The following is a 13,352-nucleotide window of genomic DNA, read 5'->3' as shown; positions in this document are numbered from 1 at the left end:
AAAAGAAGGATATTTTAGCATCCAATAAGCACTATGATTTTCCTATGGTAGCCACCAAACCAGTGGTGGCTGTTGCCAGTTATTTTGAAAAATCGAAGTGCCACACTCTACCAGTGGTGGCCACTACAGTGGTGGTTCATGGATAATAACACGACAATAAAGCTATAATTTTACTTATATTGCGAGGTGAATAAGGAGGATTTTGTAAAACCTTATATATAAAGAGGAAAAGAGAACTCAAGGGAGCCATCATCTAAGAAAGAAAAGAATGAATAAAAGATAAAGACATGGGGCAAGGGAAAAACTACACATTTAGGATCAAGACATTAAGTTTGAAAAGTGAATATTAGAGTTTTCTTCTTCGTTGTTCTTTACATTTTTGTTGTCTTGTTGATGTATTTAAATTTTATATGTTTTCATCACGTTATGACTGAGTAGTTTTTTGTTTTTTCTATTCCTACGAATTAAGAGAAATTCAATTGATGATTTTAGGGCAATGCTTTAATTTTTAACTCTCTTTTCTATATTTGATTATCTTAATTCAATTTTGTATGTTTTTATTTGTGATTGTGTTGGACGTTTTTCACTTGTTCTTGGGTTTTATTTGATGAACCTTATGGAGAACTCTATTTTATTTTTTTTAGAGAATTCTATTTTCAAAAATACTAAAACTGGGCATGAATTCCTTTGTCATGAAAGTAGGCATTGGGTTTATGGAGTTTTTTAAAAATTGCCAAAGATCTTAATGGATTTAATTTGAATTCAATAAAAATAAAATAAAATTTGATTCTATTCAACACATTATTATATCTTCAAAAAGAAATAATAATATTTTAGTGCAATTAAATTTTAAGAATAATTCAAGTATTTTAAAAAAATATCTTATTAGCCTTAAAATCTGAAATTAAATGAAACTAATTCTTGGAAATGCTTTAAAAAATCTCATTAGCCTCATTATCCATTGCCTTTAGATTATTTTATTTATTTTGTTTTGTTTTATCTTTATAAACACCAAACTAGAGACTCCGATTATGTCTAGATAGGATACAATATTTTTATTACGTGATTTAACTGTTACTTTCAATTTTTTAGATAGATATACAACTTACACATAGTCAATTATGTTACTGACATTCAATATTAATTAATTTTTTTACAATAAAGTAATATAATTAAATTTTTATACATTGTTAACATAAATATTTTTATACTAGTAACTAATTAGAAATTATCATTTACATAACCTTTGATGTAATCATTACAAAAGTCAATGATATTTAATTGTATGGCTATTTATAATTAGATGATGGTATAAAAAAATTTACACTGTTAGTGTGTTTTAATTAAATTCAAATAATATTCTTAGATTGGGATCAAGTTACATTATTTAATAATTTTTTAGTAAATGTTGAACTTTATCGGTCTAACTATTGAATTAAAAATTCTTTTTTAAATATATTAAGTTTACAAAAAATTATATAAATAAAAAATAATTGACAATTCATTTAACAATTTTACTTTAACATTTAATATACTTTTCTCATATCAATTGTTTATGTTGCAACCTCACTTTATCCGCCATGAAAATTTTACCAAACGGGAATACTTCTGTTGAAAGCAATTATTTTTACCGTTAGAAAACGTGTTTTCCTGGCAAAGCAAACATGCTAGCTAATGATAGAATTGGCTTTACAACGAGATATGTTAAATGCAAACGAAAATTTCAAGTATTCATAATATTAAATAAATACACATTAAACTACTTTTTGAAATATCATCCCTAAATATAAATGGATTCTTTTAAAATCAACTTTTAAAATTAAACCGTTTTAACATAAATTCTTTGAAAGTTATTTTAACAGACATTTAAAATGATATACTTTTTTTTTAAATTTTAGGGAGGATTATAATTAAGTTCTGCTACTGTAAAGTCCATAAAGGACACGAGAGAATTAAGTCTTCATTCCATTTTAAGTTCTTCGGTAAAGAGGGTGATCCAAATACAAAGTTGGACAAGGTGGACACGGAGGTCTAACACCAAGAATCGTAGGCCCTGCTTGATTCTGTAGTGCAAGTAAGTGGTCCCTCAGTAAATGCACGAAACTAATCTCAGTAAGTGGCCAATAACAGATTGATAGTCTTATTATTGCAACTGTTCATAATCCCCTAACCATTTGACAACAATTTATTTGATCTTAATCTTATATGTGCGAAATTTTTACTGTTAATGCATTTTATGAAATTAATAGGTAGTAATAAGTAAAATAATAGTTACCGTTATGTAAAAACGCAGTTAACAAAAACGATGCAAAGTTATCATCCTCCTGTTTCATTATATTGAGCCAGGATTATCATTTAATTATGGGAACGTAGCTAGGTATGTTAAAAACAGAATCCATTACTAGAAAAAATAAAGACAAAGTAATTGTACAGCTTCAATTACCTAAAACACTCAAATCTCCAAAAAGGAGATCTACGCTCATTAAGCATATAATCGTTCTGAAAAAAAGAGAAGAATGAAAACAAAGTGCACCTAAAATGAAGCTAACCCCAAAATTTATCTGTGGTGATGATACTAAAGAGGCCGTCCTATTTAAAGATTCAATCAATTTAATTGTCTCGCCTGGTCCTCCGACGCGGAGCATTAGATGTTTCCTCCTCCTCTTTATTTTCATCGTTCTCTCCACCAGCTTGGTCTTTGGAAGTCTCTGTGCGTTCTGTACTTTTCTTCTCCACCTTTGCCTGCACAAGAGACCCGATTATGAGATTAAAACAAAAACTCCCTAGAAAGTAATATGAAAGAGCGTGTGCAAGAGCTTTCACTACTCACAGTTACAGGTTTTTTGCCACCAAATATGATCCTGAAGAAAATTGTCAGGAAGATAACCACAACGGCTACAATAATTCCAATGGTGAGATTTGGTTGCTTCTCGGCTTTTTCAATGATATCCTGCAGAGTAGTAACAGGTATAGGTTACACTTGGCGCAACATAATGGGTACCAAAAGGGATGGAAGATATCAGTTTGATTATTTGATCATTTTGATGATACTTGGGTACTTACATATATCTTGAGTTTGTGATCCCTCAGGAAGGGAAGGTCTGCAATCTTGTATAAGAGGTCAAATACCTTCTTCTGCAAGATTAAAAATTAACATCATGCATTACAAAGAAGAACGAGGTTGGATGCAATTAACAATGTATTAAGGTGAGGTATAAGAGAGAAAGTCAGCTATATTCTTTTATACCTGGAAGCCTGCAATACCATCTGAACCGGCTGCTGCCTCTTCAGCCTTTTGTTTTTCTTTCTCGATAGTAAACTTGGGCTTCCATGTAGTCTCCCGATAGGACTCTGCAATTCTATCATCTTTGGCTATCAAAATATTGTCAAATAGTATGCCATCTTGCATTGTCCAGATCTCAATGCCAATAGCAGCAATAGGCTCAAAATCAGGTTTCTTAAGTTCAAAGTAGTCAGGGTTTGGAATCTCCTGAGGCTTCCATATGCCCTTATAATCAGGGTTATCAATGTAGGGGGCACTCCATTTTCCCTTATAGGCTGGATTCCTCTTCATTGGCCTCTTCCATTCACCGCAACCAGGGGCTGCCTCACACTTTGGGTTATCAATCTTTGGGGCTTCCCATTCACCATCCTCCTCATCGTCCCAATCTTCAGGTTTAATAGCCTCTGGATCATCTATTTCCTCTGGCTCATCATCTAACCATCCTTCAGGTTTCTCTGCCTCTGCATCTTCAATTTCCATGGGTGCATCCTCATCCCAGTCATCTGGCTTCACAGCACTTGGGTCTGGAATTTTGGCTCTCTCATCCCAGTCCTCAGGTTTCTTATCTTCAGGATCTGGAATTGTCTTGGGTGGGATTAGAGGAGGCTCAAAATCCTCAGAAGACAAGAAATTTGCCTTCTTCTTCTCCTCACCATCAATCAAAATTTCGAGTTCATTATCAGGCTTCAAAATTGCAGTGTACACGTGAGATAGTTTGTCAGATGGGACAGAAGGGGGATACTTGAGATGGTGTTCAACATACTCCCCATTCTTAGGATTCTTATGCTTGAAAATGAAGTGCACCTTGTTTGTGGCCCCACACTTATCAGGACCAAACATGATAGAATATGGAGATTCATTGTCAAATTCCTTTGCTTTCCATCCACTTTCTTGTGGTCGAAGATATTTAAGATATGCACCACCACATTCTAGGCCATTTTGAAGACGGGTCTCAAACTGAAGAACAACTGAACCATCCTTAAAATTGACAGGTTCATCAAGTTCTTTAACTATAGCATATTTTCTTGCTTGTTCACTAACAAGAAGACCATAATCATCATGCCCATCACTCTTGGTGTGCTTCCAAATACCTAAAACCAAATTGCAAATCAAAGAATAATCAACATTTGGTAGATCATAAGATCTATTGAACCTGTTAGGTTGAAAACTCTTAAGCTTTAACTGTACAGGCAAAAAGAAATCAACAAAGATCTACTTCATTGCTTCCAATATGCACCTAAAATGAAATGAAGTACGAATGGAAAAAAAAAATAAAAAAAAATCTATGAACAAAGTACTAGCAACTGGGAAATATATGGAGTGTGATCAGACACTCAAAAATATCATGGTACTAGCAACTGGGAAAATTATGAGAATTATCCATTCCTCTTCATAAAGGTGGCACCAATATAATAGGCTTTATGGAATTAACTCTCAATCATTGTAAACTAAATCCTAGTCAATGACTTTTGAAACATAGCTGGGTTGAGAAGGGTATACAACTCTTTTGCAAAAAGCACCCTTGCTGCTGGAACACACGAGTCAAACATTTAACCTAATAAAAAAACGTTTAATTTTGAGTTTGGTGCATAATAATCTAAGTATCCGTCATTCATTATTATGCAATACATTGTCACCAAATCCTCAACTTAACTATCGTCTTTCTTATACATTTTAGAGAATTTTCAAAAAGATTGCTACAGTTCAAAAATTTGTAAACGGGGCCCACATAATTTTCAAAAATTAATTCCATAGGGTCCCCAAATATAGCCTGCTATTATTTATTTATACATGTAACGACAGAGGATGCAGGTCAAGTGAAAGCATCACAAAACTTTATCTCATTCATACATCCATAGATACATTGATGATCAAAAATAATTTTAGTCAGATTAGATCTTGACCATTCATATAAAATCGAATGGTGAGGGTTAATTCCTCTCACCTCATAGCCCATAGACCGCGGTGACTCGTTCATAAATGAATTACAAGGAATCAAATTAAATATTCCCAAGAAAACAAATGTAGACCTACATACAAATATTAATTTAACCCAATTTTAGATTCTGCAAAGAAACTTCAAAACACATAGCCTCAGAAACCGATTTGAACGAAGCATACGCATTTAACTCGTTTCAAACTCTAACTTGGATACATAAGTAAGCAATATCAAGGTTAAAAAAGTAACCGAATACACAGCAAGGGAAACAAGACCAAACAACCTCAAACACAAAACACACCACTGATTTGCACAGAGAATCTATTTACCTTTGTAATCCTCCTTGTCTGATACAATCCACCGACCGTCAAAATCCTCATCGAACAACTCGTAGAAGATCTAAATGACACAAATATTATCGAATCAGAGATCCAACAAATAATAATAATAATAATAATGGCGAAGGTTTCGGCAAATTACGGCGTCATCGGCAAAATCGGAAGCGCGAACCAGCTGAAAGGAAGAGGAAGCAATGAAGAAGAGGAGCAACGCCAAAAGCCCCATAGACACAGGGATTTCTCTTAGTTCTCCCATTGGTCTCTGTATCTCTCTCTCTCTCACAATCGCCAAATCCTAACCCTGAATTCAAATGAACTCTGTTCTGAGATCTAAATAGACATCTGCTCTTCCGAGAAGAGAGTGAGAATGTGATACACCACCGAGGCTTTGTTATTTTTGTCCTTGCAGATCTCCTCCTTCTACCTGTTCCAGCCAATCATATTACATGCCACGTGACACCACCCAATAATTTATCGCCACGTAGCAGTCTCGCGTCACTTCACTCTCCTCCAGCGTATCATATCCAATAAAATTCCCTTCTCCTTCGATTTTTCCAATAAAATTCTTCCTCACTTTTTCTTTGGTCGCGCATCTACATTTTTTACCAAATGTAAAACTTTGACTGGGCTTTGCTTCTGGTCCATGGGCCATGGGCGTGTTAATGTATAACTATTAACTCAAAAGTCAAAGTAAAAGTACCCAATACCCCAATTGATCAAAAAAAAAAAAAAAACTACTTATACAACAACCATCCACAAAAATTATCTTGCAAATTAGCACAGTGTATAAAGAAAAAAAATTAAACAAAAAATGAATAAAAATCTTGTTGAGCAATTCACATGAGATCATAAATTTAAAAAGTGCATCTACTCTTCAATTCTTGTGCAATGCAGTGTGAGAGTAGTGTTATATATATATATATACACCAGTGTAGATCTTGTGCAATGTATGAAATAATTTACATTACTAAATTTTAAAACTTTTATTATTAAAAATTATAAAATAAATTTAAATTATTTAATAATTTAATTTGTATATATTTATCATATAAACATATAACAAATCAAAAATATATTGGTGTTAGTTATTATTATTAATATAAATATAATTATTTTTTCATTCTTTGTTAAAGAAATTAATTTAATAATATAAATATATTAATTATTTTTTACTATTTAAATAAAATACATTTTAATCATATTATTTTAGAATAATATAAATAAACTAAGATTATTATGATTATTAAAGTAATCATTTCTTTTAAAAAGAAGGAGATATACTATGAATATATTTATATTATAATTCTTTTAAAATTTTATATATAAAAATTTTAATGATATCCCATTAAAAGTTTTTAATAAGGAATTCTAATAAAATACCAAAGATAAAATTAAAAAAAAAGTTTATAAATTTAAATGTTATATAAATAATATGTAAAAAAACATTGCAAATTAATAAAAATATATATTTATTAAACACATATGTAGTGAGTGAATTCTCGTTAACTTTTATTTTTACAATTAGCAACTAGTCAGTATAAAAATTATTTTAATTATTAAGATAAAATTTGTTATTTTTTTATTTTTTATGTGAAAAATAATTAAATAAAATAAATATATTCACTATTTTTAAATATTTCAATAAATATAAATTAGATAACACATATATAACTTTAATATATGATTGCTTAATGAATATATTTCTGTTTAACGGACCCCGTGCAATGTACGAAATAATTTATAATGTTAAATTTTAAATATTAAAAATTATAAAATAAATTTAGATAAAATTAATAATTTAATTTACATATATTTATTATATAAAAATATAATAGATTAAATATACATTAGTGATTATCTGTTATTTATCATTATTAATATAAATATAATTATTTTCTAACTCTTTGTTAAATAAATTAATTTAATATTATAAATATATTAATTATTTTTTACTATTCAAATAAAATACATTTTGATCATATTATTTTAGAATAATATAAATAAACTAAGATTATTATAATTATTAAAGTAAGCGTTATTATTTTGTCATAAAGATTAAGTAAAAAAATATATTCCGTCAAGTAATTATTTACATAATATAACAACAAAATATATAAAAAAATATAGTAAACAAAATCTAAAAAACATTAAGTAATATTTAAATATTTTCTTATATCTTGTCAAAAACTTTTTTGAATACTATATTTGATGTAAATCGGGTTGGCTTCTTATCTTCATCTAAAATCAATATTTTCATTACATCTTTCTTTCTCACTCTTGAGATAGCAACATATAATTGACCATGGGAGAGTACTGGCCTTGGTAAGTAAAGACCGACATTAGAAAGTATTTGTCCTTGACTTTTATTAATGTCATTGCAAAACAAAGAGCTAATGAAAATTGTCTTCTTTGAAACTTAAAAGGTAATCGGGAATCTGAAAGAACTAAATTCATTCTTGGGATGAATACTTTATCACCAATATTTCTTCCTGTAACAACAGTGGCTTCAATTATGTTTCTTCCCAATTGATTAACAATCAGTCTAGTTCTATTGCATAATCCATTTGCTTGATCTATATTCCTCGAAAGCATAACTGGAACACCTATCTTCAAAATTAATCTGTGGTTTAGAATTCCTGAACACTTAACTTCATTCAAAAATTCAGTAGTAAACTACTCACCTTCTGTTTTAGAATTTTCATCATATGAGCAAGTTGAATCAGAACTTAAATATTCTCTTTCTTTTCTGGGTATCAAAGAGATAATTAATTCATTTACTTTCTTAACACTTTCTAAAGTAGGTGCTAATATTGCTTTCTGTTCAAAGAATTTAAAATCAGCACAATTATGGACTAAACTTGGATATGCAAATTCTACTAAATGCATAAGACTATTATCCTTTTCAAGAATGAGAAGCTCTTATCGTTAACTCCGATTTGTTCATCGCTTATTTGAAGAATCCAATCTACAAAAAACTTAGTTTCATTTATAGCAGAAGTGTTTTTTACTGATGCTGATAATCTCATATTTTTTGTCAACTTGAGCACTTTGCAATGAGGCCATAGATAAGAAGAGTTCATAGTTGCAGAAAGAACATCTTCACGATTACCTTTTGGAATAACTAGAAGTATTTGTCTGAAATCTCCTCCCAATACAACAACTTTTTCACTGAAAGGTTCATTCATACTATTTGAATTTTTCACTCTCATTAATCTCTTAATGTACGATTTAGAGCTTCAAAACAAAATTTATTAAGCATAGGGGCTTCATCCCATACGATAAGACTTGTGTTGATTAATAAATCAGCTTTCAAACTTCCTTGCTTAATGTTACATGTGGATGTATTATCAGTCATTAATGGAATTGAAAATCTGGAATGAGCTGTCCTTCTTCCAGAAAGAAGTAAAGAAGCAATACCACTTGAAGTCACATTGAGAACAATCAGTTGTTTAGATCAAAGAGCTGCTGATAGAGTATTTCAAATGTATGTTTTTCCTGTTCCTCCATATCCATATAAGAAGAAAAAATCATCAGATTTATTTAAGACTGAGCTTATGATTTCATGTAAACAACTTTTTGCTCCATTGTTAAAGAATCTAGAAGTCTGTGGTGTTGTTCAGCCAGTTCAGTTGTGTTGTAATTGAGCTCATCTGCTATGAACTTATTTTCAACCAAACTAAAAATTGAATCTTCTACAATTGGCATACAGGTGTAGTCTCTTAATGATCTTCCATTGCTTTGAAGAAGTTTTTCAACCTCGACCAAACAAAGATTTTTCAAGTCTCGGTCATTTAAATTAAAATCTATAAAAATATGATAAATTCACTCATTACACAAATATTTAACTTTTAAAAATATTTTTAGTCCTTATATACAAAGAATTTTAGCAAAAATTTGTATACAAACAATGGCGATGTACTCTTAAATCAAACAAAGCTAATACCTGGATTCCTATTTTTCTTCCTCTGCTGATAAAGAATGTCATCAGATAACATTATCCATGTTTTCTCCCACACGTAATCTGGTTTGGCCATTGTATTGCACGTCAATAACGTCACAAATAGTTTTCGTAGCTCATGTCCTGAACAAAACTCATTTGCTTCCTTTGTTCCATCAACAAATTCTTTGTCATCACATAGAAGTTCTAATGAGTAGCATGCTTCTTGAAAATTGTCCAATATAACTCCATTAACCATTCTTATGCTCTCATAATCACAACAACCACGCTGCATTGTTAACAACAAACGCATATAGTAAAGCTTGCCTGTCCCTGGAGGGATATAATGAAGCCTGCCAATTGAGAAACCTTTCTTTCTTGGTTGCCATTTACAATTCTCCCTATCAAAAACAAACTTATTAGGAAACTCTGCATAAGTCAGCTCTTTAGCATCGCGTACACCTTATTTGCTTCCATTCAAGCTATGAACATGGTGTCTTTGTCTTTACTTTTGTTAAGAACATCATTTATTCTTTCATCATCTCTAAAAAAATAACTTGATGATTTGGTAAATGAAAATTTAAACTCTGCAGGCCATTTTTCATGAATATCAAATGACAATATTCTCCACACAGCTTTATATGAAGAAAGATATCTGCAATAGTAAAATTGTTTGATTTCATCAACAAAACAGGAATTTCCATCCTTCTCAGATTTTTTGGATATTTTCAGGGTAGCTCTATCTGGACCTTTGTTCACATATTTGAATAAATACTTAATAGCATTTGACTTGTTACAATACTCTATGTTAATATGGGCTTGGTACTTCATCAAAAGAATTGGATTGTAAGGAACAATATTTCTATTATCTATCTCAACTCCCTTTTTTTGTTGTTGTAATTTCAGAATTTCTCCTTATGTAAGAAGGATAACCATCTTCATTAATGTAAGTAGTATTCTGAAATTTTTTTGGGAAATATTTTGTGCAATATCCTTCTTTCATGCATGGACTATTACGGTTACCAGTTTCACATGGACCATGAACCATAAACTTTGTAATTACCTTGTATAATCTTGGGCAAGAACTCGGGTTAGGCAATTCAGTAGATATAAGTTTATCAATTTGATTTGGTGTATTTAACTTATTCTCTCCATTTAACCACAACAAAATATGAACATGTGGAAGTCCCCTTTTTTGAAATTCTACCGTATACATAGCTATGAAAACATTATATTTAAGTTTTGTCAGAAATCATAATAACTGAATTTTATATTAATTCCAATAACATAAAAATATAAAATAAGGAAAGTGGTAAATTACCTGCATCAATTTTTCCAAACTCTTTTCCCTTCTTAAAATCTGAGATCATTGTATCTAACTTCATTTTAAACAATCTACATGAAATATCTAGTCTGTCTTCAGCTTTTAATCCTTTTGCAGCAAGGAATCTTATTATCTCTGCCCAACTTGAGTTGCAAGTGAATGTAATGAAAAGATTAGGGTATCCAAATCATTTACAGATAGCCATTGCATCTTGGCTGTTATTAAATAGATATCTCATACTTACAGTGAAAAAAGCAGGTAATATAACACGTTTTCCAGCAGATGATGATGGATCTGTTTCATCTCTACTTACAGCCTCTTCAATGCCATTTAAGATATCAGACCTGATTAAAGATTAATTATTTCTTATAAAAGACAATCTTTGAGACTCTATCATAGTATATGTGTCAACTAAAAATTGTTGATATAATTTTCCTCCATTCACTATATTTCCAAATTCAACATTTCTCTATTGAATTCTAAATGCTATAAATTCTTTGAGAGTAATTCTCAATCTTTTCCTATTTTTGCCTCCATGATCAATTCCTCTAATAGGAATATCTTCTTGATATCCATCTTCTCCGTATGAAAATAATAAAGGATATTGCAATAGTATAAAGTTGTACGAGTTTCATGTATTTTCATTAAATCTTCATATTTTTCTTTACTATGATATCTCTACCAATTTCTGAAGTATCAAAATCTCCAACTACTAATGCTGCAACTTCATCTAAGGAAGGGAGATTATACATCCTAGCATCTCTTCTTCTATTTCTAAATAGTTTAAGGCTGAAATTGGAATCACAGTTGTTAGAGAATTGGTCTCTAACTCTTTTGAAGCTTTGAGCCAATACATTATGATCATCAATTATTTTGGTCAAGTTTATGACCAAAGTATCTTCTAAATGAAATTATGATTTATTCTTCCTACAAATATATATTAATAAATTTAATATGAATAACTAAATACATGTGAAACTGTACAGTCCTATTATTTGAGCAGTAGTCTTGATTTATATCCAAAACATCTCATTTTGTTTGCAACTTCATTATGTGTATCAAAGATGTACAATTGAGCATACTTTGGAATTTTTCCTTCAGATGGAAGTAAGTTACCAATTCTATGAAAATTTTGACCACTTAGAACAAATTGAGGAGTAGCAGATCCATCATTCATAGAGGTTTCAACTTTTCCACCAATAGAAGTAAATGAAAACATGCTATTATAGTATCTTATGTTCTCTTTATAACTCTTGCTCCTTGGATCTTTTCCTGACATCAAATTGCAAATGATAACATGAGGTTTTGGCAATGTTGGTAGTTGAACTTTTCCTTTCATACAACAGCATGAAAAAATTGGAATTATTGGATTTTTTGATTTATCAGAACATTCATCATACCACATCAATGCTTTACATGAAGAACATATATATGTAGCATCTCCAGCATCTAAAGTATCTGCATGTGTAATATTCCAAAAAATTTCATTAGTTGCAATACTTCATATTTGAATCCAATAGGTGTGAAATATTGACTCGTTACCTTCTTTTTCAGCTTTAATATGCAGATCTAATGTTGATTGATAAACATTTCTTGTTAGTTGTTCAAAATCAACACCTAACATCAAGAGTTATAATTTATAATATGAATATGAATCTAATTTATAATTGATTGAAAAATAACTGAAATAATGGACATGCTCATATTCCTTCCCAATCTGCAGATTCAATATCATTGCACTCATTAAGTAAATTTTGACTAGCTCTAGCTAATAAATTAATTATTGTTGGATCTCCAACTGAGTGTTTTTTTTTATATATTGATGAACATGAATTTATAATTTCTGATCCACTTGATCCTGTATTGAAATAACATAAATAATTATAACTCATTTGATTTAGAAGGTAATAAAATTAAAGAATATCAATTATGATTTAAAGCAATTAAAGAATATAAGCTCGAACATAGTGTCTGATTTTGTAATAGTGATGATTTGCGCTTCTTCACTTTACTAATTGCACAATTACTCGAAGGAGAACAATTTTGAGATGTTGAACCTTTAAATCAAGTAGTATGTATAAATACAATCCTTTTGAATAAATTATACCAAAAAACATTACGAATGACAGTTAATAATTTGAATGCATAATTTGAATACTGCTCAATAAGAAGACGTTGAGATGTTTTCTCTTCTTATAATCTGTTCAACATGAAAATAATATATTAAATTGAACATAAATTTAAATATAAGTTCATTAAATTTTAAATATATAAATTGTGTTTTTCTTTTAACCTGAATTTTGGTTAGGAGATAACTTTTGTGTTAAAGAAAGCTTATTAGAAATATTTGCATTTTCATCTCCTGCACAAAAAACCATAAATTCAATATCAAAACACTTTCTAAAACTTTTAATGTATCATATGTACAAGAATTTTAACTCAAAAAAGGAAGATGACATACCATATTTTTGACTTCTTAATAACTTTTTTTCTTGCAGAATCTGTTTTCTATTACTTCGTGTTATCCGTTT

The 13,352-nt window shown here is 30.0% G+C and overlaps 1 protein-coding gene across 2 annotated transcripts; it reads right to left on the bottom strand.

Annotated features, from left to right (window-relative positions):
- Window positions 1–2,327: 2,327 nt before the first annotated feature.
- LOC113867421 (calnexin homolog) lies at window positions 2,328–6,143 on the bottom strand. Of its 2 annotated transcripts, none has more exons than XM_027502743.1 (6): window positions 5,703–6,143; window positions 5,552–5,621; window positions 3,248–4,374; window positions 3,064–3,135; window positions 2,831–2,950; window positions 2,328–2,742 (listed from the first exon to the last, which is right to left on the bottom strand). In XM_027502743.1, the coding sequence occupies exons 1-6, from the start codon at window positions 5,814–5,816 to the stop codon at window positions 2,611–2,613; spliced, it is 1,635 nt and encodes a 544-aa protein (XP_027358544.1). In that variant the 5' UTR covers window positions 5,817–6,143; the 3' UTR covers window positions 2,328–2,610. The 2 variants fall into 2 exon arrangements, with proteins under 2 accessions (XP_027358544.1, XP_027358551.1); XM_027502750.1 differs by having other exon boundaries at window positions 2,837–2,950; window positions 5,703–6,040.
- Between the last annotated feature and the right edge of the window lie 7,209 nt (window positions 6,144–13,352).

The sequence above is a fragment of the Abrus precatorius genome, unplaced genomic scaffold (assembly GCF_003935025.1).
Source record: "Abrus precatorius isolate BTA unplaced genomic scaffold, Abrus_2018 Scaffold10, whole genome shotgun sequence".
In the NCBI taxonomy this organism is placed as follows: Eukaryota; Viridiplantae; Streptophyta; class Magnoliopsida; order Fabales; family Fabaceae; genus Abrus; species Abrus precatorius.
This window is presented reverse-complemented; position numbering and strand designations above follow the sequence as displayed.

Bases quoted from the DNA above. Each gene is read 5' to 3' on its own strand.
- LOC113867421 (XM_027502743.1), bottom strand. From the start codon at position 5,816: ATGGGAGAACTAAGAGAAATCCCTGTGTCTATGGGGCTTTTGGCGTTG. The intron at 5,622-5,702 runs GTAATTTGCCGA...TGTGTCATTTAG, and splicing joins CCGATTTTGCCGATGACGCC to ATCTTCTACGAGTTGTTCGA. The intron at 2,951-3,063 runs GTAAGTACCCAA...ACTACTCTGCAG, and splicing joins ATCACAAACTCAAGATATAT to GATATCATTGAAAAAGCCGA.